At 68.4% G+C, this 24,610-nt stretch overlaps 1 protein-coding gene across 1 annotated transcript; it reads right to left on the bottom strand.

The window, feature by feature from the left end:
* Window positions 1-819: 819 nt before the first annotated feature.
* Window positions 820-10,972, bottom strand: ARHGEF2 (Rho/Rac guanine nucleotide exchange factor 2). The gene is made up of 21 exons (XM_059832238.1): window positions 10,789-10,972; window positions 10,184-10,251; window positions 9,986-10,049; window positions 9,590-9,719; window positions 9,404-9,513; window positions 9,171-9,317; window positions 7,591-7,841; window positions 7,376-7,501; window positions 7,030-7,147; window positions 6,678-6,935; window positions 5,563-5,639; window positions 5,289-5,458; window positions 5,031-5,098; window positions 4,730-4,921; window positions 4,579-4,614; window positions 4,346-4,479; window positions 4,221-4,262; window positions 4,056-4,106; window positions 2,279-2,692; window positions 1,003-1,186; window positions 820-923 (listed from the first exon to the last, which is right to left on the bottom strand). Exons 1-21 carry the CDS (start codon window positions 10,919-10,921, stop codon window positions 838-840), a joined length of 2,859 nt encoding a protein of 952 aa, XP_059688221.1. The 5' UTR covers window positions 10,922-10,972; the 3' UTR covers window positions 820-837.
* Window positions 10,973-24,610: the final 13,638 nt, after the last annotated feature.

Here is a 24,610-nt window from a genome sequence, read left to right as displayed (position 1 = left end):
ACAAGACAGCTGGGGGGACAGACACCCGCCACCGCACTCCCACTGTGGGGGGGACACCGATGGACGCAGGCATCAGGCTGAGGCCCCACGCACTCGCTGCACGGCTGAGGCCCCACGCACTCAGTGCATGGCTGAGGTCCCACGCACTTGGTGCATGCCACGGCCGCAGCACCCCGTCCTCCCGCTTCATGTCCCCACCCTGGGGTCCTGGGTCGGGCCCGCAGCCCAGCTCCCCCCGCCCCCCCAGCCGCCCACCTGCACAGTTCGGGTCCAAACCGGTCTTTTTAATTATTTTCCAATTTTTTCTTTCTTTTTTTCTTCTTCTTCTCTTTTTTTTTTTTTTTTACAGTTAAACCAAGGGGAACCAACCAACCGATTAAAACCACCTGTCCCGGCCCCCCCCCCGCCCCGGGCAGCCCCCCAAAACCAGGGTGGGGGACGAGCTTTGGTAGAGAGGGGCTCACCCCCGCTGGGGACGTCACTGCTGTCCCGGGGGGGGCCGCATCCTGCCCGGCGCTGGGACGGAGCAGCCCCCCCCGGCCGCCTCCTCCCACCCCAAGACGACATAATAAATAAATAAACCCGAGCGGGGCGGGGGGGGGGAACATCAGTCCCAAACCGCTGTGTGTCCGTGTCCCCCCCAGCCTGGAGGAGGGGAGGGGGCGCCCAGACCCCCCCCAGCCCCGTAAGGCTCCCACGGGAATAGCAGCGCCCCAAAACACCCCCGGGTGCCCCCCGTCCCGCTGCCCCCACGCCCCCCACGGCCGGATCCTGCCCCCAGCATCCCCTTTGGGGGGGGGGTGTCATGGGGTGCTGGGGGGGGGCTGGAGCCGGTCCCTAACTGTCCGAGGAGCCCCCGTCGCCCTCCTTCAGCTCCTGGCTGCTCTCCACCTCCTCGGGAATATCCTGCATCCTCAGGAAATCTACGGGAAAACACCGGGTTAACCGCCCCCCCCGGGAAAAGCGGGGTGCCCAGGGCACCCCCCCGTCCTGGGGACCCACCTCGGGGGCTGGCGGGGGGGGAGCGGCGGCTCCCCAAGGCCTCGTCCTCCAGGAGCGCGTCCAGGGCGTCCTCGCTCTCCCGCAGCCGGTCGGGATCGCCCCCCCGGTAATCCAGCTCCTCCTGGGGGCAGGGGGCGAAGGGGGGGTGGTAGGAGAGGCTGGCGGGGTGGGGGCCGTGGCTCAGCTGCTGAGAGGGAGGCGGGGGGGGGGTCAGGCCTGAGCCCCGGCGCCCGCCAACAGGTGGGGGCTGAGGCCGGACGCACTCGTGTCATGCATGAGCACATCCCTCCCACCCCCGGAGGCCCTGAAGCCGGATGAGCTGAGCCCAGACGCACTCATGCATGACAGGAGTGCATCCTGCCCACCCCTCCCACTGCCCCCCCAGGGCCCAAACCCAGCTGGGCTGAGGCCGGATGCACTCATGTCATGCATGGGCACATCCTTCACACACCCCCCTCACTGCCTCCTGAGGCCCCAGAGCTGAGTGGGCTGAGGCCCGATGCATTCGTGCCATGCATGAGCACATCTTTTCACCCCTGCCAACGCCTCCCTGCATCCCAAACCCAGGTGGGCTGAGGCCGGACGCACTCGTGTCGTGCATGAGCAAATCCTGCCCCCCACCAGCCTCTCTGCACCCCAAACCCAGCTGGGCTGAGGCCAGATGCACTCATGCCATGCACCAGCACATCTTCCTCTGCCCCAAACCCAGCTGGGCTGAGGTTGCACACACTCGTGTCATGCACGAGCACATCTTTTCCCCCCTGCCAGGCCCCAAACCCAGCTGGGCTGAGGTTGCACACACTCGTGTCATGCACGAGCACATCTTTTCCCCCCTGCCAGGCCCCAAACCCGGGTGGGCTGAGACCGGACACACTCATGCCATGCATGAGCACATCTTTTCCCCCTGCCAGGCCCCAAACCCAGCTGGGCTGAGGTTGCACGCACTTGTGCCATGCATGAGCACATCTTCCCACGCTCCCCACTGTCTCCCTGCACCCCAAGCCCAGGTGGGCTGAGACTGGACGCACTCATGCCACGCATGAGCACATCTACCCCCCTGCCAGACCCCAAACCCGGGTGGGCTGAGACCGGATGCACTCATGTCATGCATGAGCACATCTTTTCCCCCCTGCCAGACCCCAAACCCCGGCGGGCTGAGACCGGATGCACTCATGTCATGCATGAGCACATCTTTTCCCCCCTGCCAGACCCCAAACCCGGGCGGGCTGAGGCCGCACGCACTCATGCCACGCATGAGGCCCACCCTCCCCGCTACCTGGGGCGGGGTGAAGCTGAGATAGAGCGCATCTCCGGCCGGCAGACTCCTCCGCCGCGGATCGGTCCCCCGGCGTCCCCGCGCGCCGCCCTCCTGCCGCAGAGCACCCAGCTGCCGCCGGGCCTCCTCCAGCTCCCGCTCCAGCCGGGCGCGCTCCTGCTCGCTGTCCCGCAGCCGCGTCTCCAGGCCCGCTGCCTCCTGGGCCCGCTCCTGGCAGAGCTGCCGGCAGCGCCCCAGCTCCTCCTGCAGCAGCCCGTGCTGCCGCTGCAGCAGCGCCAGCTCCGTGGTGCCAGGCTTCTCGCCCGCCCGCGCCGCCGGCTCGGCCGGGGCCGCTGGGGCACCGCGGCGGGACGGCTTCTCCGGGCCCTCCTGCAGCTGCAGCTCCAGCAGCGTGTCCTGCTGGCTCACCACCGCCTGCGGGGCAGCGTGCGGGCAGGGGGACGTTAGGCGGGCAGAGGGTGCGGGCAGGGGGACGTATGGGGGCAGAGGGTGCGGGCAGGGGGACGTATGGGGGCAGAGGGACATATGGGGGCAGAGGGTGCGGGCAGGGGGACGTATGGGGGCAGAGGGTGTGGGCAGGGGGACGTATGGGGGCAGAGGGACATATGGGGGCAGAGGGTGTGGGCAGGGGGATGTATGGGGGCAGAGGGACATGGGGGCAGAGGGTGCGGGCAGGGGGACGTATGGGGGCAGAGGGTGCGGGCAGGGGGATGTATGGGGGCAGAGGGACATATGGGGGCAGAGGGTGCGGGCAGGGGGATGTATGGGGGCAGAGGGTGTGGGCAGGGGGATGTATGGGGGCAGAGGGACATATGGGGGCAGAGGGTGCGGGCAGGGGGATGTATGGGGGCAGAGGGTGTGGGCAGGGGGATGTATGGGGGCAGAGGGACATATGGGGGCAGAGGGTGCGGGCAGGGGGATGTATGGGGGCAGAGGGTGTGGGCAGGGGGATGTATGGGGGCAGAGGGACATATGGGGGCAGAGGGTGCGGGCAGGGGGACGTATGGAGGCAGGGGGATGTATGGGGGCAGAGGGTGTGGGCAGGGGGATGTATGTGGGCAGGGGTCTGGGCAGGGGGACATATGGAGGCAGAGGGTGCGGGCAGGGGGACGTATGGGGGCAGGGGGACATATCTGGGCAGGGGGACGTATGGAGGCAGAGGGTCCGGGCAGGGGGATGTATGGATTCAGGGGTGCGGGCAGGGGGATGTATGGGGGCAGGGGGATGTATGGGGGCAGAGGGTGTGGGCAGGGGGATGTATGGGGGCAGGGGTGCGGGCAGGGGGACGTTACGCGGGCAGAGGGTGCGGGCAGGGGGATGTATGGAGGCAGAGGGTGCGGGCAGGGGGATGCTATGCGGGCAGGGGTGTGGGCAGGGGGATATATGGAAGCAGAGGGATATATGGAAGCAGAGGGACGTATGGTGGCAGAGGGTGCGGGCAGGCGGATGTATGGAGGTGAGGGGATATATGGAGGCAGGGGTGTGGGCAGGGGGATGTATGGGGGTAGAGGGTGAGGGCAGGGGGACGTATGGGGGCAGAGGGATGTATGGGGGCAGCATGTGGGCAGGGGGACGTATGGAGGCAGAGGGTGCAGGCAGGGGGATGTATGGAGGCAGAGGGTGCGGGCAGGGGGATGTGTGCGGGCAGGGGTGCGGGCAGGGGGATGTATGGAGGCAGGGGTGCAGGCAGGGGGATGTATGGAGGCAGGGGTGTGGGCAGGGGGGATGCCGGCCTGTCCCCCCCGTCACCTCCTCCCCGCAGGAGGGTCCCACCGACCTGGAGCCCGTGCAGGAGGGTGTAGAGGTTCACCAGCCGCTGGTTGATCTCCTGGGGAGGAGAGGAGGGGACGGTGAGCCCCGGCTGAAGCCGGGTGGGGAAACTGAGGCACGCTGGTGCTGCAGGGAGGGAGCCGGGTCTCTCCCGCATCCCGTCCCCCCTTACCTCCTGGGGTACCCTCGGCAGGAGCTGGTTGCCGTTCCCATCCTACGGAGAGAGAGCAGAAACACCACGGTGGCCCCGGCACAGGGTGGGGGCGTCACCCCCGGCGTCCCCCCCACCGCACTCACCCGCTGCCCTGCGTCCGAATCCGCCCTGCAGAACTCCAGGGAGCCGTTGAAGCTGCCGGCGTCGCCGTCTGCGGGGAGAGGCAGGGGGTGAGCCCCACCGCGGTCCCGGGGCGCCCCGAGCCAGGCGCAGCCCCCTTCCCCGCCTGGCACGCGTCTCCCGGCACGCGTCTTACTGCTGGCGCCGGGGCTGGGGCAGCTCTCGGCCTCGGCGAGGTTATTCTGGTCCCGGTCACGTCCGGCGCCCGTGAACATCTCCTTCAGGCACTCCACTGCGGGGAAGGGCAGGATGAGCCCTACGCCACGGGGGGAACCCCAGCCCAGCCCCGTGCCTCAGTTTCCCCATCCTGAGCATCACAATCCCGAAGCATCCCGGAGCATCCGTACCTTCCCGGATGGCGTCATGCATCAGCTTCTCCCCTCGGGAACCCTCGGCCAAGTCGGAGTGGAAGAGGGTGCGGGGGGCCAGGGTGGGCGAGGGCTCCTCGCAGCCGCTGGCCAGGGCCAGCATGTCGGCAAAGAGCCCCACCTTCTCCTCCAGCAGCGCCGTGATCTTCCGATCGTGTTGCAGGATACGGTCTGCGGGGCAGGGAGAGGGTGAGCAGGGACGGGGGGGACGAGCAGGGATGGGGGGGACGAGCAGGGACGGGGGGGACGGGGTGGGGACCCCCGCGGCAGCAGCACCCACCTTTCAGCTTGCGTAAGGACGCTTCGACCTCCGTCTCGATCAGGGGGAAGTCCTGGCGGCTGGGGCAGCTGGAAGGGACGGGGGGGTCAGAGCCGGGACCCCCCAACCCCATCGCACCGCCTCCGCCCTTCCCGCCGGCCGCATCCTGCCACGGCTCAGAGGACCCAACCCGGAGCTGTGCCACCTTCCCCCTCCCCATCGCCCGCCCCGCGGCCGTGGGGAGCCCCCAAAAATCACCCCCCCGGGGCTGACACTCACAGGCTGACCGTCTGCTGGATGACCTTCATCCAGTTGTTGCGGTCGTCGCGGGAGGCGGCGTGGACCTCGTACATCTCCGGCGGCGCCGCGCTGATCAGGAACATCCCCTTCTCCTGGTTGGCGATATCCCGCACGATGAGGTTTTGCAGCGAGATGACGGCCGGTTTGTCCTGCGGGACAGGTGACGGGGTCGGAACGGCGTCGCGGTGCCGGCGCAGCCGTCCCGGTAGCGGTGGGGGGCCGGGATGCGGGGGGCCGGGCGGCAGCGGCTCACCAGCATGGGGAAAGTGTATTTCTGGTCCTTCTCTTGCAGGAAGACGAGGACGTCCGTCAGCAGCAGCACCAGGACATCTAGGAGGGAGCGCAGGGATGTGAGATGCTGAGCGGGTGCGAGGCCGCGGCGTGTGCCACCCCACAGAGCCCCAGGGCTGCTCCCAAATCCGTCCGTGGAGGGTGAGGGCCTCCTGGCACCCCCGTGCCCTGGCACCCTGCTCTGCAGCACCCCCATCCCCTAGTACCTCAACCCCCTGGCACCCTGGTCCCTGGCGTCTCCATCCCCGGGTACCTCCGGTCCCTTGGTACCCCCATCTCCTGGCACCCTGCTCCCCCGGGCCCTGGTTGCCCATGCACCGGCACCCTTGCATCCCGGTCCCTGGGCATCCTCGTGTCCCAGTACCCCTATCCTACAGCACCCTGGTCCCCCACACCCTGGCATCCCCATTCCCTGGCACCCTGGGCATCCCCATGCCCTGGTACCCCCATCCCATAGTACCCTAGTCCCCCAGTATCCCCATTCCCTGGCACCCTGGGCGTCCCCATGCCCTGGTACCCCCCATCCCATAGTACCCTAGTCCCCCAGTATCCCCATTCCCTGGCACCCTGGGCGTCCCCATGCCCTGGTACCCCCCATCCCATAGTACCGCAGTCCCCCAGTATCCCCATTCCCTGGCGCCCTGGGCGTCCCCATGCTCAGTGCCGTGGTACCCCCATCCCATAGTACCGCAGTCCCCCAGTATCCCCGTTCCCTGGCGCCCTGGGTGTCCCCATGCCCTCGTACCCCCATCCCATAGTGCCCTGGTACCCCCATCCCATAGTACCGCAGTCCCCCAGTATCCCCATTCCCTGGCACCCTGGGTGTCCCCATGCTCAGTGCCGTGGTACCCCCACCCCATAGTACCGCAGTCCCCCAGTATCCCCATTCCCTGGCACCCTGGGCGTCCCCATGCCCTGGTACCCCCATCCCATAGTACCGCAGTCCCCCAGTATCCCCATTCCCTGGCACCCTGGGTGTCCCCATGCTCAGTGCCGTGGTACCCCCATCCCATAGTACCGCAGTCCCCCAGTATCCCCGTTCCCTGGAATCGCCATCCCCAGCACCCCACTCCCCACCTTTGAAGCGCCCGGCCGCCGTCTTCCAGAGCATGCAGCCGCTGTGCACCAGCTTACGCCGCAGGAGCTCGTCCTTGCCGAAAACGCCGGTGCGGCTCTCCCACGGCAGCTGCACTTTGGCCCGGCCGTCCACGCGCCTGTAGACGTCCCACAGCCGCGCGTTCATCTCGCACGTGTGCACCTCCTCGTTGATGGAGGAGATCAGCTCCTTCACCAGCTTCAGCGCTCGCGACAGGTCCGCGGAGTCACCCTCGTTGTCTGGGATGAAGGGTTGGGGGGACACGGTCAGGGCTGGAACCCCCCCCCGCACGGGCAGCCCCCCGCGTTGCCCGCCCGCCCCCGGCCCCGTTACCTTTGGAGTTCTTCAGGATGCGCTCGATGAGCACCGGGTACTTGGTGATCCTCTGCGTCACCAGCAAGATGCACTCGGGCACCCCGTGACGTCGGAGCAGCGGGGACCGCGTCATCCTCTGCCCAGCCGGAGGGAAGCAGAGGGCACCCCGTTAGCAGCGGCCGCCCCCCCAGGGCTCATAACCACGTTATGAGGCATTAGGGAGAGACATGCAGCTGGGGAAACTGAGGCACGGAGTCGGCAGAAGGGTCTTCCAGCGGGGCACAAAGGCCGGAGCCCGCAGGGAGACCCCGACACCCATCCTGAGGGGTCCCTCCGGAGCCGTGCGGGGATGACGGGTGCTCACCCGGATGAACTGCTGGAAGCGCTTGTCGCGGGCGAGCAGGTCCTTGTACTCCTTCACGGCTTTGGTGTGCTTGCTGCAGAACTCGGAGTAGGCTTTCTTCAGCTGCTCCGCGCTGGCACCCGAAAACTTGGGGGGGGGGGAGACGAGGGGACGTCAGCGAGCCCGTACCCCCCCGCCAGCACCCGCTGGCTCCGGTGGCCCCGCGCCGTCCCCACCTGGTTGACAAGGATGTCCCCCAGCCGGTTGATGACGAAGTTCTTGTTGCTGTCGTGGGCCAGGGACTCCCGGCGACGCTCCAGGAGCTGCGCCAGGAACCGCTCGTGGATCTGGCTCAGCTCGTCCACGCAGGGGAAGATCTTCTGCACCGTGGCCGGGTCCACCTGCAGGTCCTCCAGCATGGCCTTGCGGAACATGGTGGCCATGATCTTCAGCGTGCGGACGTGGTGGATCTCCGTCTGGATCAGCTCTGCCGCGGGGCGGGAGGGGTGAGAGGGGGCAGCCACCGCGGCGGGTCCCAGCCTGCTCTGCGCCATGGGGACGGCACCTCGCCCTGTCCCCACCGCCTCCGGGTGTGCCCCAGCTCTTCGGCCCCATCCCTGTGTCCCCCACCCTGTCCCCATGTCCCCCACCCCATCCCCATGTCCCCAGCTCTTCATCCCCATCCCCGTGTCCCCCACCCTGTCCCCATGTCCCCCACCCCGTCCCCATGTCCCCAGCTCTTCATCCCCATCCCCATGTCCCCCACCCTGTCCCCATGTCCCCCACCCTGTGCCCATGTCCCCAGCTCTTCATCCACATCCCTGTGTCCCCTACCCCGTCCCCATGTCCCCCAGCTCTTCATCCACATCCCTGTGTCCCCCACCCTGTCCCCATATCCCCCAGCTCTTCGTCCCCATCCCTGTGTCCCCCACCCTGTCCCCATGTCCCCCAGCTCTTCGTCGCCATCCCTGTGTCCCCCACCCCATCCCCATGTCCCCCAGCTCTTCGTCCCCATCCCTGTGTCCCTCACCCTGTCCCCATGTCCCCCAGCTCTTCGTCCCCATGTCCCCCACCTCTTTGTCCCCATCCCTGTGTCCCCCACCCTGTCCCCATGTCCCCCAGCTCTTCGTCGCCATCCCTGTGTCCCCCACCCCATCCCCATGTCCCCCAGCTCTTCGTCCCCATCCCTGTGTCCCTCACCCTGTCCCCATGTCCCCCAGCTCTTCGTCCCCATGTCCCCCACCTCTTTGTCCACATCCCTGTGTCCCCCACCCTGTCCCCATGTCCCCCAGCTCTTCGTCCCCATCCCTGTGTCCCCCACCCCATCCCCATGTCCCCCAGCTCTTCGTCCCCATGTCCCCCACCTCTTTGTCCCCATCCCTGTGTCCCCTACCCTGTCCCCATGTCCCCCAGCTCTTCGTCCCCATGTCCCCCAGCTCTTCGTCCCCATCCCTGTGTCCTCTACCCTGTCCCCATGTCCCCCAGCTCTTCGTCCCTGTCCCTGCATCTGAGACCCATCCCTGTGTCCCCAACCCTGTCCCCGTGTCCCCACCCCTGTCCCCGTGTCCCCACCTCTGCATTCCCATCCCTGCGTCTCCGATGCGTCTCTGGTCCCCTTCCCTGTCCCTGTGTCCCCCACCTCTGCGTCTCCGACCTGTCCCTGCGTCCCCATCTCTTCCTCCCCGTCCCTGTGTCTCTGACCCATCCCTATGTCCCCTGCACTGTCCCCCCGTCCCCAGGTCACCTCTGTACCCCGTCCCCCCGCGCCCCACCGCCCCGTCCCACCAGCCCAGGCCGTCCCCGCGCAGCCGCTCACCGTAGATGACGTCCTGGCGCTTCATGACATCCATCTTGTGCTGCTGCAGGTAGCTGTTGTCCACGGCCAAGCTCCAGGAATCCGCCTCAAAGTCTTTCCCGTCCGTCTCGAAGTCGCTCATCAGCTGGTTGAGGATGACGTCGGGACCTGCGCGGGAGGGCGGTGGGAGGGGGGGGTGGCCCTGCGCCCCGTGTCCCCCCCACCCCGTGTCGCCCACCCCGGTGGGTCCCCACCTTCGTCGATGAGCGACTCCACGGAGAGCGTGCGGTTGCGCATGTTGAGGGAGTCTGTGGACTGGGACAGGATCCGCCGTATCCCCAGGGGAGACTCATCGTTGAACGTCCTGGGCGGGGGACACGACGGTGACGATCTGGGGGCGCCCCCGGACCCCCCCCGCCCTCCATCTCCCCCCAGCTCACCCCGCGATGTTGGTGGTGGAGACGCTCTTGGAGAGGGAGAGGGAGGGTCGGCCGCGGCGGGGACCCAGCAGCGTCTGGCGGAAGCTCTCCGAGGGGTAGATGGCCGAGTTGGGGCGCTCCCGGATGGCGGCTGGGGGGGACACACCGGGGGGTCGGCACCATGACCCCCCCACCGCCCCCCAGGCTGCGCACGGTGTCCCCACCGCCCACGGGGGACACCCCCAACCAGCATCCCCCCAACATCCCCACCCGGGGACGTGTCCCCCCGCCCTCCCCGGGGGTGTCCCCGCAGCTGGGAGGGGGGCCTGGCCCTGCCCCGACACCTCGGTGACGGGCAGCGTGGCATGGGGGGAGGGCCATCCTCCCCCACCCCCCAGCGCATCACACCCCACTCACTTTTATTGCGCAGCGAGACCGACTGCAGCGCCGAGCTGTTCTTCAGCAGCGCGGCTTTCTGTTGCTGGGGGAGGGAGCGGAGGCGTCACGGCGGGTGTCACCGTCCCCCTGTGTCTGTCCCCCCCCCCCCGCCAAAAAACCTGGAGCGGCTGAGACCGGCCAGCTCGTGTCACTTGTCGCAGCCGGGCGGGCGCTCACCTTCTGCTTCACCTTGGTGCAGTTGGGCAGCGTGTCCTTGCAGCGGTTGTGGATGGTGACATTGCAGGCTGAGGGGGGGGACAGGACAGGGAGAGGTGACGGCACAGCCACCCCCGGAGACACCGGGGGGACCCTCCCGCCACCCCCATCCTGGGGGAGCTGCCAGTGCCGGAGCGACAGGAGCAGATGCGGGGGGATCCGGGCGGACACGGATGACACCAGGCATTGACGGAGCCGCAGCTGCCAGGGAGCAGCTGAGCCGCCGCGGTGCCGCCAAGACCCCCCCCCAACCGCGGAGGACATGATGCCCCGCGCCAGCCCGGTGCCACGGGCACAGCAGCTCCATCCGGCACCGCAGCATCGCCCACACCGGGGAAACTGGAAGGATCTGGCAGTGCCGGCTGCCTTGCCAGGACGAGCCAGGGCGGCACGCCGGCATTTGCCAGGATGCCTCAGAGAAATCATCTCCGTGAGCGTCCCTCCCGCTCGGCGGCACGAATCCGCGCAGCCAAACCCGGAGCAGCCGGCCGCTTGCAATGGGGATTGCCATGCCCACCCGGCAAAGCCGCCCCGGCAAAGCCGCCGCGGCCGTTTCGGCTACTCACTGGGGCAGATAAGAGCTTCCTTGGCCGTGATGCTCTTGTTGCAGGCGAAGCACATGGTCATGCCGGAGACGGTGATGGTGGTGAAGAGGTGGCCGTTGGTGTAGCGGGCGTCCTTCTCCTTGCCCTCCTTCATCTTCTCCTTCTCCTTGTTCTGCCCGGAGAGATGCGACGGGCGCCTGATGGGGCTGCGGCACGGCGGGCGCCCGGCGGCACCACCCGGCACGGCCCCCGCTTGCTTCGGGATGCGGTTCATGGTTGTGGAGAGCCGGGGGTGACGTGGGACACCCCGCTCCCCCGCGATGCTCGGGGCGTCCTGCCACCCCGGGGGGGCCAGGATGGGGAGCCGAGCGGCTGGGGAGAAGCCACCCCGATTGCTCTGCTCGCCCGTGCTTCCCATCATCCCATAACCATGACAACCGGGTGGCTGCGGGAGAAATCCCCCCCGCCCCGGCGCACGTCCCCCCCCCCGGCACCGCAGCCGCCAGCCCCAATGGGGACGAGATGCGGGGGCCGCAGCGGGGGGGGTGACGCTGCTCCCCAGCGCCCACGAGGGCTGGGGGCATCGCCGGAGCGTCGCAGCCAGCAGCCCCGCACCTTCCCACCGCCTTTTTTGATCCAAAGTGGGTATTCTCGCCCCTTCTCCCCAAAACGGGGATTCGGGGTCGAGCTGCCCCCCATGGGGACAGCGTCAGGGTCCAGCCCGGGGACCCCGGTGCCGCCGGCGGCTCGCCGTGGATCTCCCCTCCCAAAAAAGGGGAGCGAGCTGGCGTTATCCCCAGCATCCCCAGAGCGGCTGCTCCTGCCTCGGCCCCCCCCGCGCCCCGACGGGCACAGAGCCGCCTTTGTCCCCCCCACCCCTGGCACCCGGCCGTGCCTGGCACCGGGGCACCCGCCAACCCCTCTCCGCGCCAGCCCCCCCAAAACGGCGACGCTTTGGGTCCCAAATCCCCCTTCCCGGCGCTCAGCGTGATGCCGGGGGGGGTCCCGGTGTCCATCCCTGCTCCCGACCCCCCTGGGAAGGCGGGCGAGAGGCCGAGGGCCCCCCCGGGAGGAGCCGGGCAGGTGGGGAGGAAGGTGAGGAAGACCACGGGAGCCCTCGGGACAGGAGTGGGGCTGAGCAGAGCATCCCCCCACCCCGTGGGCCGCAGGGAGAGGCGACCGGGGGGGACACGGCCACGGCCCCCGCTCCATGCCGGGGCGGGGGACATGGCGGGGTCCACCCGCAGCCGGGGGACACGGGGCGCTCACCCGCTCTCCGCAGAGGGGTCCCTCCGCCTCCCCGTCCGCCGGGAACGGGGCGCAGGAGCAGCAGCACATCCCGGCCCTGGCATCTGCCCCGCTCTGGGCCGCGATTGTTCCCGGCCTTTTTTTTTTTTGCTTTGCTTTTTTCTTTGCTTGGCTCTTTTTTGCTGCTGCTTTTTGCTTTTTTCTGGTTTGTTTTGGGTTTTTTTTACTTTCTTTACCTTTCTTTCTTTTGCTTTCCTTTGTTTTTCCTTTTTTTTTGCTTTCCTTTTTCCTTTTTTTGCCTTCCTTTTTCCTTTTTTCTTTCTTTTTTTCTTTTTATCTTTCCTTTTTTCTTTTTTCCTTTCCTTTTTTCCTTTCTTTTTTTGCTTTCCTTTTTTCTTTTTTCTTTTTGCTTTTTTCCCCCTTTTTTCTTTTCCTTTTCCTCCACTTTTTTCCCTTCCTCCGCTTTTTTCCCTTTTCCTCTGCTTTTTTCCCCTTTTCCTCCGCTTTTTTCCCTTTTTCTCCGGTTTTTTTCCCTTTTCCTCCACTTTTTTCCCTTTTCCTCCGTTTTTTTTCCCTTTTCCTCTGGTTTTTTTCCCTTTTCCTCCGCTTTTTTCCCTTTTCCTCCGCTTTTTTTTCCCTTTTCCTCTGCTTTTTTTCCCTTTTCCTCCGCTTTTTTTCCCTTTTCCTCCGCTTTTTTTCCCTTTTCCTCCACTTTTTTCCCTTTTGCTCCGCTTTTTCCCCTTCCCTCCGCTCCCCCCTCCCCGCTCCCCGGCCCCCCCCCCCCCCCCCCGGCCGCAGGAAGCCGAACCGCCGCCAGACAAAGGCGGGAGCGGATCCCGATCCCTCTTCCTGCCGCCGCGCCCGGCGCTGCCCCCGACACCGCTGCCGCCGCCCCGGGGCCCCCCCGCCCGGACCCCCACCCCACAACCTGCCTGGGTCCCCCACCCCGGACCCCCACCCCACAACACGCCTGGATCCCCCCACCCGGACACTCACCCCGCCTGTGTCCCCCCACCCGGACCCCCACCCCACAACACGCCTGGGTCCCCCCCACCCGGACCCCCCCCCTGCCTGGGTCCCCCCCACCCGGACCCCCACCCCACAACATGCCTGGGTCCCCCCCACCCGGACCCCCACCCTGCCTGTGTCCCCCCACCCGGACCCCCACCCCACAACACGCCTGGGTCCCCCCACCCGGACCCCCACCCTGCCTGGGTCCCCCCCACCCGGACCCCCACCCCACAACACGCCTGGGTCCCCCCACCCGGACCCCCACCCTGCCTGGGTCCCCCCACCCCGCAGAGGCCACAGTGGGGGGGTGGGAGAGGCGCAATGGGTGACAGTGCCGTAAAACCCCACGAGGCTTCGGCATCGCCCCTGGGGGCCCGGGGAGTGTTTGGGGGGTCACAGGCACCCCTTGCCTGTCCACGGAAGGGAGAGTGCATGGGGGGGGGACTTGGGTGCTCGGAGCCACGAGGGGCTCCGGCTGCCCACGGGGGCCGGGAGTGGGGGGCATTCCGGACCGGGACCCTCCGACAGCAGCCCCAAATCCAGCCCGGTGGGGGTCAAGAGACCCCCCCTGTGCCGGGCGGGGGGGCCACGGAGGGTCCCTGCTGCCGGTGGGACGCTGAGGACGTGGCAGCCCGGTGTGGGGCCGGGGCCACCACCGGCACGGCAAGGGGTGACCGAGGGGGACGGTGACCCCCAGCCAGCCCGGATGCCTGGGTCTGAGAGCGGGTTTGGGGGTGTCAGGCTGCACCCCATAGCTGGGGGGGGACGTCGGAGGCAGCAGGACACGAGTCACCGCGTGGCTGTAAATACCCCGGGGACGGGGGGAAACCAGCGGCCATGCCACCGCCTCCGTCCCCGCACCCCCCAAAACACACGGGGCGGCTGGGGCCCCCCCGCCACCCCCCCGAAAAAACCCAGCAGTGGATACCCCAATGCAAACACCCCCCCAGCATCACCCCCAAACCCAGCAGCCGGCACCAAAAGCCCAACCCCAGCCAACACCGCCGGCACAAAAACGGGTGTCGAGCCAAATCCCCGGCATCGGGCACCGCGGCTTCTCCGGGCCGGGGGTTTCGGAGGGTCCCCCCGCATCCGACCTCCCCAGCACTGCCGGGGAGCAGAAAGTTTCTCCGCTTTAAATAGAAATCGGGTTTTCTGGGGGTTTTTTTTGGGCGCCGCGGTGCAACGCCTACGGCGGGTGTATTTCTGCTGGCACCGACACGACTTCGCCCAAGATAACCGATTTCTTTTCCTGCGTGAGAACACACCCGCGCCAACCTCCGGAGCCGAAAAACTCCGACCAGAGCCGGGGGAGAGGTTTTGGGGTGACGACAACCCCAGCTGCCACCACCCCATGGCATCCCCCCTCCCCAAAAAAAGCCACCTGCGGCACCACCGCCTCTGCGCCGGGTGCGGAGCTGGGGTGGGGGGACAGCCCCCCGAAAAAGCGAAGGTCTGACCTGGGTGATGGATCCGACCCTGAAATGGCGTCACGGAGGCGCGTCGGTCCCCTCCTGGTTGGGGACGGTCCCCCCCGCCTGCCACCCCGGCGCTGAACAAAGCCAGCGCCGTCCTCACCGGCGTGGCAACAAAAGATGCCGCCGCGCCGGGGCCGAAACCGTGTGGGGGTGCCCGGCAGCTCCTTCCCCTCCACGAGAAGATGGGGTACCCCCCCCCGCACAAAAGCCCCATTCTGGCCCCAAATTTGCCCCCTCTGAGGTTTTAAGTGCCTGGAGGAGCGAGGCTGGGGGTTTCGGGGGGTTCAGCCGTGGTGCAGCATGGACCCCCCCTCCGCTGTTTTGGGGGGATCAAGGGAAGGCACAGCAGGGGGGGGGGCTGCCCTGCCAGCAGTCCCCCCAAAAGCAGGTCCCGCCAAAGGAGACGGGGTCCCCACGGTTGTAAAGCTGCGGCAGGATGGCGGGGGGGGGTCCCACACATCCCATCTGCCACCGGCACATCCCGGCCGGGGGGGCCCCGCGGCTGTGTGTCCCCCCTCCGCTGCCTTTGATGGGGGGCCCCCCCATTTCTAAAGCAGTGACAGCTGGCGGTGGGGACGGTGGGTGCCCTCCAAGGGCCTGGGAGCCGTCCCCTCCTGGGGGGGGACACACCGACAGCCCCCCCAGCCCAGGGCACGGCCCTGGGTGGGGCGAAACGCGCTTTGATGAAACTTTCTTTAAACAAAAACCGCCATTTCCCCCCCCCGGCTGGTGCAGGAACCAACAACCACTTCCCCCTCTCCCCACCACCACCTCCGCCGGCCCCCCCAAAACCCAGCCCTCGGGGCTGAACACCCCCCAAACCTCCAGCTGCTCCCCAGGCAGCTCAGACCTGACGAATTCGGTGCACGCAAGGCCGGTCCACGCCACTGAGCCAGGGGAGTACTGGCGTTGGGTTTCCCCCCCCTCTGCGAAAATCCCCGGTTTGGGGTAAACTGAGGCAGGGAGCAGGAGCGGAGCCTCGCACACCCGCCTCGCGCACCCACCGGCCTTGCCCGCCCGCAGCAGCCGGCGGCGGGAGCACAAAGCCCTGCCAAGCGCAGGCAGCGCCCGGCACCAGCTGGGTCCCCCCTCCTTCGCCCCCCCCTTGCCCATCGTTTCGCCACGCCGGCGATTGCCACATGCTCCGGGCGGCACGACGGCGCCCGGCCCCCCCCTCGCACCCTCGCCAAGTCCGGGGCGACGGGGAAATGCTCCCACGGGACGAGAGCACCCCGGTTCTCCGTGCCTCAGTTTCCCCGTCGCCCAAACGACGGCAGGGCTTTGTCTCTACCGGGCCGTGGACAATAAGACCGGGGTGGGGGGGTCCCACCTCGCTCCCACCCCCTTGGCAGGAGGAGAAGGCGACTTCCTCACCCGCCGTGCCGGAGCTGGAGGGTTTCCACGCCACCAAAGGGCCTTCGGCTTCGGCGGAAACCAGGCTGACGGGCGAGAGCGGCGGAGGAAGTTGGGCCGTTGCTTCGCCGCAGAAGTTGCCGGCGGGATGTTCGGCGGGTGGCGGCGGTCCCCGCCTGGCGTCGGGGCGTCGGGGCGCGGGCGTCGGGGCGCGGGCGTCGGGGCGCGGCGGTGCGGGCAGGAGGGCTATTGTCTTCCCGGGAGACCCCGCTGCACAATGGGGAGCGGCTGCGCCGGGGCTGGCGGAGGACCCTCGCCCACCTCCCTGCGCCCCTCGCTCGGGCCCCCCCAGGTGCTCCCCCCTCCGAGCACCGGGCTGAGCATCACCCCACCCCCAGGACCCCCCTCCCGCACCCCCCTCCCCCTGGCAGGACCCCAAAAACAGCCCCCCCCCCCCCATGGGTGGGGAAGGACGGAGCCCCCCAGGTTGGGGGGGGGGGGGCAGCGACCCGAGCGAGGGCCCCCCCGGGGGGTGAACCCCCACCCCAGAGCAGCAGGAGAGGGAAGTGCCCCCCGGGGAGAGGGGCTGGGGGGGCCCCGCACCGCCCGCACCCACCTGGGCACGATCGCTCCCCGCCCGGGACAGCGGCTCAGTGCGGGACATGGTCCGCGGGGCCGCTGCGCCCCGTCCGCCGCCGCCCGTCCCCTCCGTCCCCTCCGTCCCCCCCGGCCCGTCCCCCCCGGCCCGTCCCCTCCGGCCCGTCCCCTCCGGCCCCTCCGTTCCCGGCTCCGCCCCCGGGGCGGGTCCCGCTGCCTCGTGCTGCCCGCGGGCCTTTGTTCCAGGCGGGACCGGCAGCGCGCGGGATCGGGCCCGGGGGGGGACCGGCGGCCGGAGAACGGGCACCCCGGGAACGGGCACCCCGGGAGCGGGCACCCCGGAGTCACGCCGGGTCCGGCCACGGCTGCTGGGAATGGCCACTCCAGAGTCATTCCGGATCCAGCCACAGATGCTGGGAACAGGCGCCCCAAAGTCACTCCAGATCCGGCCATGGCCACCCAGCATCACTGCGGATCCGGCCGTGGCTGCTGGGAATGGCCACTCCGGAGTCACTCCGGGTCCAGCCACAGGTGCTGGGAATGGGCACTCTGGAGTCACTCCGGGTCCAGCCATGGCCACCCAGCATCACTCCAGATCCAGCCATGGCTGCTGGGAATGGCCACTCCGGAGTGACTCCGCATCCGGCCACAGATGCTGGGAACGGGCACCCCAGAGTCACTCCGGATCTGGCCACGGGTGCTGGGAATGGCCACTCTGGAGTCACTGTGGATCCGGCCATGGCCACCCAGCATCACTCCGTATCCGGCCAGCCACGGCTGCTGGGAATGGGCACCCCAGAGTCACTCCGGATCCAGCCATGGCCACCCAGCATCACTGCGGATCCGGTCGTGGCTGCTGGGAATGGCCACTCCAGAGTCACTCTGGATCCGGCCATGGCCACCCAGCATCACTCCAGATCCGGCCACGGCTGCTGGGAACGGGCACCCCGGATGCAGCCACAGATGCTGGGAATGGCCATTCCGGAGTCACTCTGGCTCTGGCCCTCTGGAGCTGCTCCCGATCCGGCCAGCTGCTCTGGAAGCATCACACCAGAGTCTCCCCGGATCAGTGCCCCAGTGTCCAGCCCTTGCTCTCGTGCCTCAGTTTCCCCTCCCCGCATGCACCCACCGCCCTGCCCAGCCTCAGCCCCGTGGAAACCCCCCACCTTTGGGGACCGCGACCCATCCACCGCTTGCGTCCTCCCTGGGTGACACCGGGGCTGGAATCCCAAAAAGAAGAAGAAAATCCCGTGGGATTTCAATCCCCCATTGCCTGGCCGCTGCGGGACTCCCCAGAACTCCCCCAGAGCCCCCACTACCCCCAAAGCGCAGTTTCAGAGCGACGCACGAATCCCCTCCCCACGTTGTGGACCCAGCGCGACCTTTTTTCTCCATCTTGGGGCTTTTATCTCCCGAACGGAGCAAATCGATGCCGGCCCCTGCCCCCGGAGAGCTGCTCTGGGGGTGCTGACGCTTCCCACCAGTTTTTGGGAGGGGGCGGACGGAAAAAGCCGCTTTCCCCTCCAGATCCCCAGCAACGGAAAGTCGGGCTGAAGGTGATATTTCGGAAAAATGTTGCTTTTTTCCCTCAAAACGCCGGCTTTGGGGAGGACGCCAGCACCAGGAGCTGGGCTAACCTCAACCTGGTTGAACATTAACTCGCCGGCTGGGAGAAGCCGGGATTTATCGGATTTATGCCACTCGCTGCCAGAGATAACGCTACTGAGGTTGCCAGGAGAACCGAGGCATCGGGACGGCTCCAAGTCCCGGCAAAGCCTGGCGCTGCGGCATGGGGAGGCTTTTCGGGGACCCCGTCCCCCAAACATCACCCGGCGAGCCCCGGGGCAAAGCCCCCCACCCTGCGGCGGGGTCGCGTGGGTGCAAACGGCTCCTTAAGCAAATCAATGTCCCTTTTCTCCGCGTTTCCGAGGCCGGCGGCACTTGGCGCTCACCAAGAGGACGGGGACAAAGCTGTGTGGGCAACCAGGAGAGATGCCGGCGGCTCTCGGCTTAATGAGTAACCGCGAAAAGCCACCGCAGCTGCCACCGCTCTCTATGAGCTGCCTCAGTTTCCCTGCAGAAACCATTGCCAGCAGCAAAGGAAACGGTACGGCGGTGCCGAATCCGGCCCTGCAAATCCCGCGGGAAATGGGTGGGATGCACCCACGCAGGTGGACATGCACCCACACACGCAGCTCCCGGGGAAGAGGAGAAGTCGGGAGCCGGAGCGGAGCCACCGGGAAAACACGTCCGATGACCCAAAACCACCGGCAGCTCCGGCGGAGGGCGGCAGCCGCGGCCGTTAACCCAGCGCGGGCTCGTTCCCGGGCGGGGGCCCCGCTGCCGAGGCCGGGGTTTAACTAAATGGCGGTCCCGAAAGCAGAACCAAACCCTGCGAGGCCGCCCCGAGCATCCGGGGGGAACCGGTCACGCTCCTCCTTCCACCCAGGGCCCAATTCCTAATTTCTCATTTCCTCCCCGGGTGCCGACGCCTCCGGCCGGGGTTTGCGTCTGCTTCCCGCTCCCCGGCCGTAACCCTAAAACGGCCCCAAAACCGACCCCCAACGGGCGCCCGGCGCGCCGGGGCGGGATGCGGCCGTCGGGGAGGCTCCGGCGATGCCGATGGCGGGGCCATGGCCTCTCCCCGCGTGGCAGGGCCGGATCCGGGCACTGGAAAGCCCCGCGGTGCTGTGCACATCACGTGGGAGCGGAGGGCGAAGGGGGAAGCGGCGGCGGCTCAGCCGTAAAAAGTCCGGGAGGGAGGACATGGGGGTGACGCGGTTGCAGAGGGGACCCCACGGCCCCGGGGGAACCCGCCTGGTTGCCCCCCACGAGGCCGGACTCACCCCAGCGCCAGCCCCTCGCCAAAACTACCGACGGGCATCGCCGCGGGGATGCAGCCGCCCCACGGCATGGCGGGCGCCGGCTCCTGGGGGTCCCCCCCGCCACGCCCCACAGCCCCCCAACATCCCGCCGTCCATCCCCGGCAAGGGCAGGAGCCGACCGGGCGTCGTCGGGCGCTCGAGCGAGACCCGCGGCGGCAGCGACGCCCCGAGACCCCCGCGGGACCCCCGGGGCCGAGCCGTTCCCGTGACTCACCCGGGGCGCAGGACGGCCGTACATGGCGGGGGCTCCCCGGGGACGGGACCGCGCCGAGGGCCCGAGGCGGCGGCGAGCTCGGGCCGGCGGCTGGGATTATTATTTCTTCCTGAAATAGCACGGTCCCTCCCCTCCGCGGCCTCCCCGCTCCCCACCGCCGCTTCCCGCCAGCGCCCAGCCCTGCCAAACCCCACGGGGCTCCAGCTTGGCCCCCCCGAGGCGGCACTGGGTGCTGCCCGCAGACCTCTCAGGGTCCCCTCTGTTGGGGACCCCTCTACTGGGGTCCCCTCCACCAGTGTCCCCCATTGACCCCCAGTGCCTCCCCCCCGCGACGCCCCAGGACCCCCAGGCCCCGTCCCCACCTCTGCTTGGGACCCCCCCAAACAACGAGCACCCGTCCGCAGAGCGTGACCCACGATCTGCCCCCCGCCACGGCGACGGTGCTGCCTCGGCTGCCGGCGCAGCCGCGGGGACGCTTGGCACCGTCCCCGTGCCACCAGCACCGCGGGGACCATGTTGGGGCGGCTCCACCGTGCACCCCCCAGCAGTGACGCTGGGGTGGGCACCCTGCTCCCCCCGCACCCCAATCCCCCCTCGGCCGCTCCGCCTGATGCAATCGCCGCGTGCCTGGCTCGGCGTCCCGCTGCCTCGGCCGGCATCGACCCCCTTTCCCCATCCATCCGCCCGCGGGGGGCCGGATCCGGACCACCACCAGCGCTCCCCACCTTTGAGGACCCTTCTCCCCCCCCGGAGATTTTATAGGACAAACTTTGCTAAGCCGAGAGTTGGCGAGAGCCCGGCCCAAGCAGCCCTTTCCTCCCGCTAAATAAAAATAATACTACTAATAATACTACTAATAATACTAATAATAAGAACAGATCCTGGATTTAAACCCTTTTGCAGCCCCGGTTCAGCGCCCAGCAGGGTGGGACGAGGAACGCAGGGTCCGGACCGTGCTGCCGTGCCGGGGCGGGTTTTGGCCCCCCGGCCGCGGCGCTGGGGGGAGCGTGGCCCCCGTGATGATGTTAACAGCTGGCCGCTAATCCGGCCGGCCGCTGCCCGGCGGGGAGGAGGCAGGATGAGATCAGGGGCCGGGGAGGGAGCGGGGGGATTAATGGCTTCGCATGGCGGCAAATTGCGACCCCGGGGGGCCGCCTTCAGGGGGGTGAGGTGGGCTTCAGCCCCCAGAAGTGGGTGGCAGAGAGCGGCGGCAATGCCACGGGGACATAAAGCCATCGGTGGCCCCCCATGTCCCCAAGATGCCACGTGCATGGCTGTGCCTCAGTTTCCCCCAAGCTCCTGGCACCAGGGGGGGGGCAGCAGTGGCCGGGGAGGACCCCCCCGTGCCCCCTCGCTGCCCCACGGCCACCCAGAGTCAACCGAAGCACGCCGGCACCCTACGAGCAGGCATCGCCTCCCGATGAGAAATGGGGAAACTGAGGCACGGGGGAGCGCGGCAGGGCCCTGCCGCCCTCCGAGCTGGGAAGGAGCCGGAGGAAAATATCCCAAATGAAGGAATCGCTCCAGGAAAACGCTGGGATGGAGCGGAGGGGCCCGGGGGAGGGCGCGCGGGCGGTGAGCTCAGCGCACAAACAAGCGTGCCCGCCACCAGGAAAAGCCTCATTTCCTTGGCCGCAGCGGGGGCCGAGCCCGGTGAGCTCAGCCCCCACCCCACGGCGGGCAGGGGTCCCCGTACGGCCCCCCGCTCTGCCACCGCCACCGGTGCCTGCCACCATCCCGGGCACGCCGTCGGCACTCGCCATCCGGTGCTCGCCCCGGATGCACCGTGACGGCGTCAACATGGGGAGCGGGACAGGGCGGCGATGGCAGTGCCACCGAAACCGCATCGCCGGTGCCCGGCAGGAGCCGGTGGCCGCTGGGCGAACGCCTCCTTCCCCGAGCGCTCCCGGGGGGTTTCCCCCTCTTCAGATCCCCAAGTAGGAAGCCCAGCGATGGACGGTGCCAGGCAGGAGAGGGGAAACTGAGGCACGGCTTCCCCAAAGGGCAGAGCGTCAAATGACCCCCGCTTCCCATCCCAACCCCATCGCCGCGTTTCGGGGAGCGCATCGCCCTGCCACCCCCCTCCTCTTCCCTTCCCTACCTTCGTCTTCCCCGTCATCCTCTTGATGAAGCTGAGGGTCCGGCCCAGGGGGGTCTCTTCCCAGCTCTGGCTCCCCGCCTCCCCCGCCAGCTGCCCGCAGCTCCCGGCGCCGAAGCTGCAGGAGACGGAGGATCCAGCCTGGACAATCCCCCTCTGTCCCCGGCCTCTGCGGGGCCGGGAAATAGGGAGGAGCGAGCCCAGCCGCCCCGGCCCCCCGGCTTCTCCGGGGTGGCTGCTCCGCTCCCAGCTGGGTCGAGCACAGAGCCCTTTCTGTTCGCCCCGAGCCCCGCGGGGTGCGGAGATGACCCCCCCGGCTGGTGCCTGCGTCCCCTCCTCGGTGACCCCCCACCGCGTCACCTGCTCCGGAATTTGGGGAGCGGGGCGGTGGTCCTGGTTTGTATGGGTGCAGCCCCAAGGTTGTGGGGTGCTACGGGCACGGAGACCCCCTTTCCGGGGTGGTCCCGCTCAGGACTGGCCCCGGTTCTTTGGGGACGCCCTCGGTGGGGGACAAGCCCCCCTCGGTGGGGGACAAGCCCCGCTCCCAACCCGTCCCCGGGGACATGGAGGGGACGGCTGTGGGGCGCACGGGCCACGCAGCACCATCCTTTTTGGGGAGGTGGTTGGGGGCCAGCTTGTCCCTCCCTGTCCCCGTCCCTGTCCTCGCTCATCCCCCGTGGGGCTCCCGGCCAGCCCCGGGCGCAGCGGTGCCCGGGAACAGCCGCCCTAATGAGGACGGGAATGGGCTGTGACAGGCGCCGGGGACGGAGGGGGCCCCGTGCCGCCGGCACAATGCCCTGCCAGGAGGGGGGCCGGGCACCCCGGGGACAGCGGGGGACACCGTCCCCTCCAGCCTGCCCGTCCCTGGGGGTTGGCGCCTGCTGACCCCAATGCTGGGATTGAGTGAAGTGTGTCGGGTCTCAGCCTGACCCCGTCACATGCAGCCGTCCCGTTTCCTCTCTGCGGTCACAAGCCAAAAAAAAAAAAAATTCCCTATTTGGGCCAATATTTTCATCTCTAAATCTCCCCTCGGGGCTCTCCGGTCCCTGAGCTGCCTTATTCACACCCCGGCACAGGGGTACGACGTGCACCCCCCCACTCACCCGTTGACCAGGCTCTGCCGGGAGGCGAAGGGGGAAATTTCTGCAACGGCAAAAGAAAGATGAATTGAAAGAGGGGCCGAAGCGCGGCGAGAGAAGCCAGCTCTTTTGGTTGGTGAAGCATCTGCCGCGGGGTGGGGGATGAGAAATAATTAACTTTGGCGGCAGCGCCATCGATTTTGGGTCGTTATTAGGGAGGTTTGAGCAGGGACGCAGCGCTGGCGGGGTGCGACGTGGGGACCATCACCCCGGTCCTGCCCGGGGCGACGCGGGTGCCACTGCTCACCGTCTGCGTCGGGGAAGCTGTCGATGACGCTGAGCGATGCCGATTTGGAGAGGGTGCAGCCGCCGGCGCTCTGCCTGGTCCGGTATGCCGGCAGCCTCCGTGCATCCTCCTGCCAGCAGTGACAGGGTTGGCACCGGGGCCACCGGCTCCTGTCCCTGCCACCCTCTACCTGCCCTTTGGCAGGGCCCGGCGGGTGGCACAGGGCAGCTGCCGGTCCCCAGGATGGTGCACCCGGCTTCGTACCGGTGTCGGATGGTCCCCGGGCTCGTGGCCCACCTATTCCCCCCTCCCCGCCGTTGATCCCCAAAATGAAGCTGCTCCCCAAGGGTAACGCAGCTTGGGCAGGAGCATCCCGGTCCCAGGACGATGGCAAAGCCACCCAGGACGGGGCTTTCCTGGGGACCCACCACGATCCCCTCTCCCAGGGTCCCCAACCCTCACCCAGCTCGGCCCCCGAATCCATCCCGGGGCTGCGGGTGGGTGCTGGGTGACAGGACACCCCGGGGTGGCAGGAGGAGGTGGGGGGGGTCTTACCTGCGCCCGCTGCACATCGGCCTCGTCCTCCTCGTCCTGGGAGAGCAGGGACTCCAGGTCGTCGTTGCTGTGGACGAGGGGGGCTCGCCGGGGGTCCCGCCGGTGCCGCCCCAGCCCGTCCAGCTGCTCCGCGCTGGAGTCGATGTCGTCGGGGCTCAACCCTTTGAGACTCACGCTGCAGCGGGGAGGGGGGGACCCTGAGCTGGGGGGGGACACCCCCAAACCGGGACCCCCATCCCCGTGGGGCGAGCCTTGCTCTAGCACCCGGCTTTCGGGGCCTCCCCACCGGCTCAGGGTAAGGGGTGCTCGTCCCTGGGGTGCACCCGGGGATGCTCCGTGGAGGACCCGACCCCTGGATCGGGGGGCTCGGGAGCAGCGGTGTGAGGGCGCGGAAGAGGGGACAGCTGCAGGGCCGGGCTGGGGACACGCGGCAGGTCACCGCTACCTGAGCTGGTTGTAGCCGGGGACGCCACGCAGCTCCTTGCCCGGCTCCCAGCTGTGCCGGCGGAAAGGGTCCCGGGAGCGGATGGAGGTCCGGAGGGCACAGGATCGCCACATCGGCACCCCCCGAAAGCGGTCTTCATCCTCATCTTCCTCCTCCTCCTCCTCCCAGCCAGCCTGGGTGCTGGGGCTGGGCGCGGTGACGGGCTCCAGGGCCGACACGCAGCCACGTTTCTGACCCGGGACCCCGCAGAGGGCACCTTCGCAGGGACCCAGGAAGATGTCGGGACCGTCCATGCTGCGCTCAGGGCCGGACGCTGCGGGAGGGAGGAGCGGAGGCGTCAGGGGTGGCCAGCCCGGCCTTGGCGCGGGGCATGAAACGAGTTGGGGGGGTCTCAGCTGAGCTCTGCGGACGCCCCCATCTCCCCCAGATTTTTATGGAGCTTTAAACAGCCGGTAAAGCTTATGGCGGTCATAAAGAGGAGCTGCCCTTCCCGGCCACGTCCCCCCCAGCGCTGACCTCGCCGAGCCCCATGCACCGCGCGGGGCCCCCCGACCCTGCAGCGCCGGCGCCGCGATGGAGAGGGTTCCCGGCCCC

Source organism: Gavia stellata, chromosome 33 (genome assembly GCF_030936135.1).
Source record: "Gavia stellata isolate bGavSte3 chromosome 33, bGavSte3.hap2, whole genome shotgun sequence".
In the NCBI taxonomy this organism is placed as follows: domain Eukaryota; kingdom Metazoa; phylum Chordata; class Aves; order Gaviiformes; family Gaviidae; genus Gavia; species Gavia stellata.
Note: the sequence above shows the minus strand (reverse complement) of the source record. Positions and strands in the feature narration are given on the sequence as shown.

Excerpts from the sequence above, each read along its gene's own strand:
- ARHGEF2 (XM_059832238.1), bottom strand. The coding sequence starts at position 10,921 with ATGAAGGAGGGCAAGGAGAAGGACGCCCGCTACACCAACGGCCACCTC. Across the intron at positions 4,480-4,578 it reads GATGTTCACGGGCGCCGGAC|GGGGCTGCGCCTGGCTCGGG; the intron begins GTGACCGGGACC and ends CAGGCGGGGAAG. Across the intron at positions 4,263-4,345 it reads ATTCGGACGCAGGGCAGCGG|GATGGGAACGGCAACCAGCT; the intron begins GTGAGTGCGGTG and ends CTCTCTCCGTAG.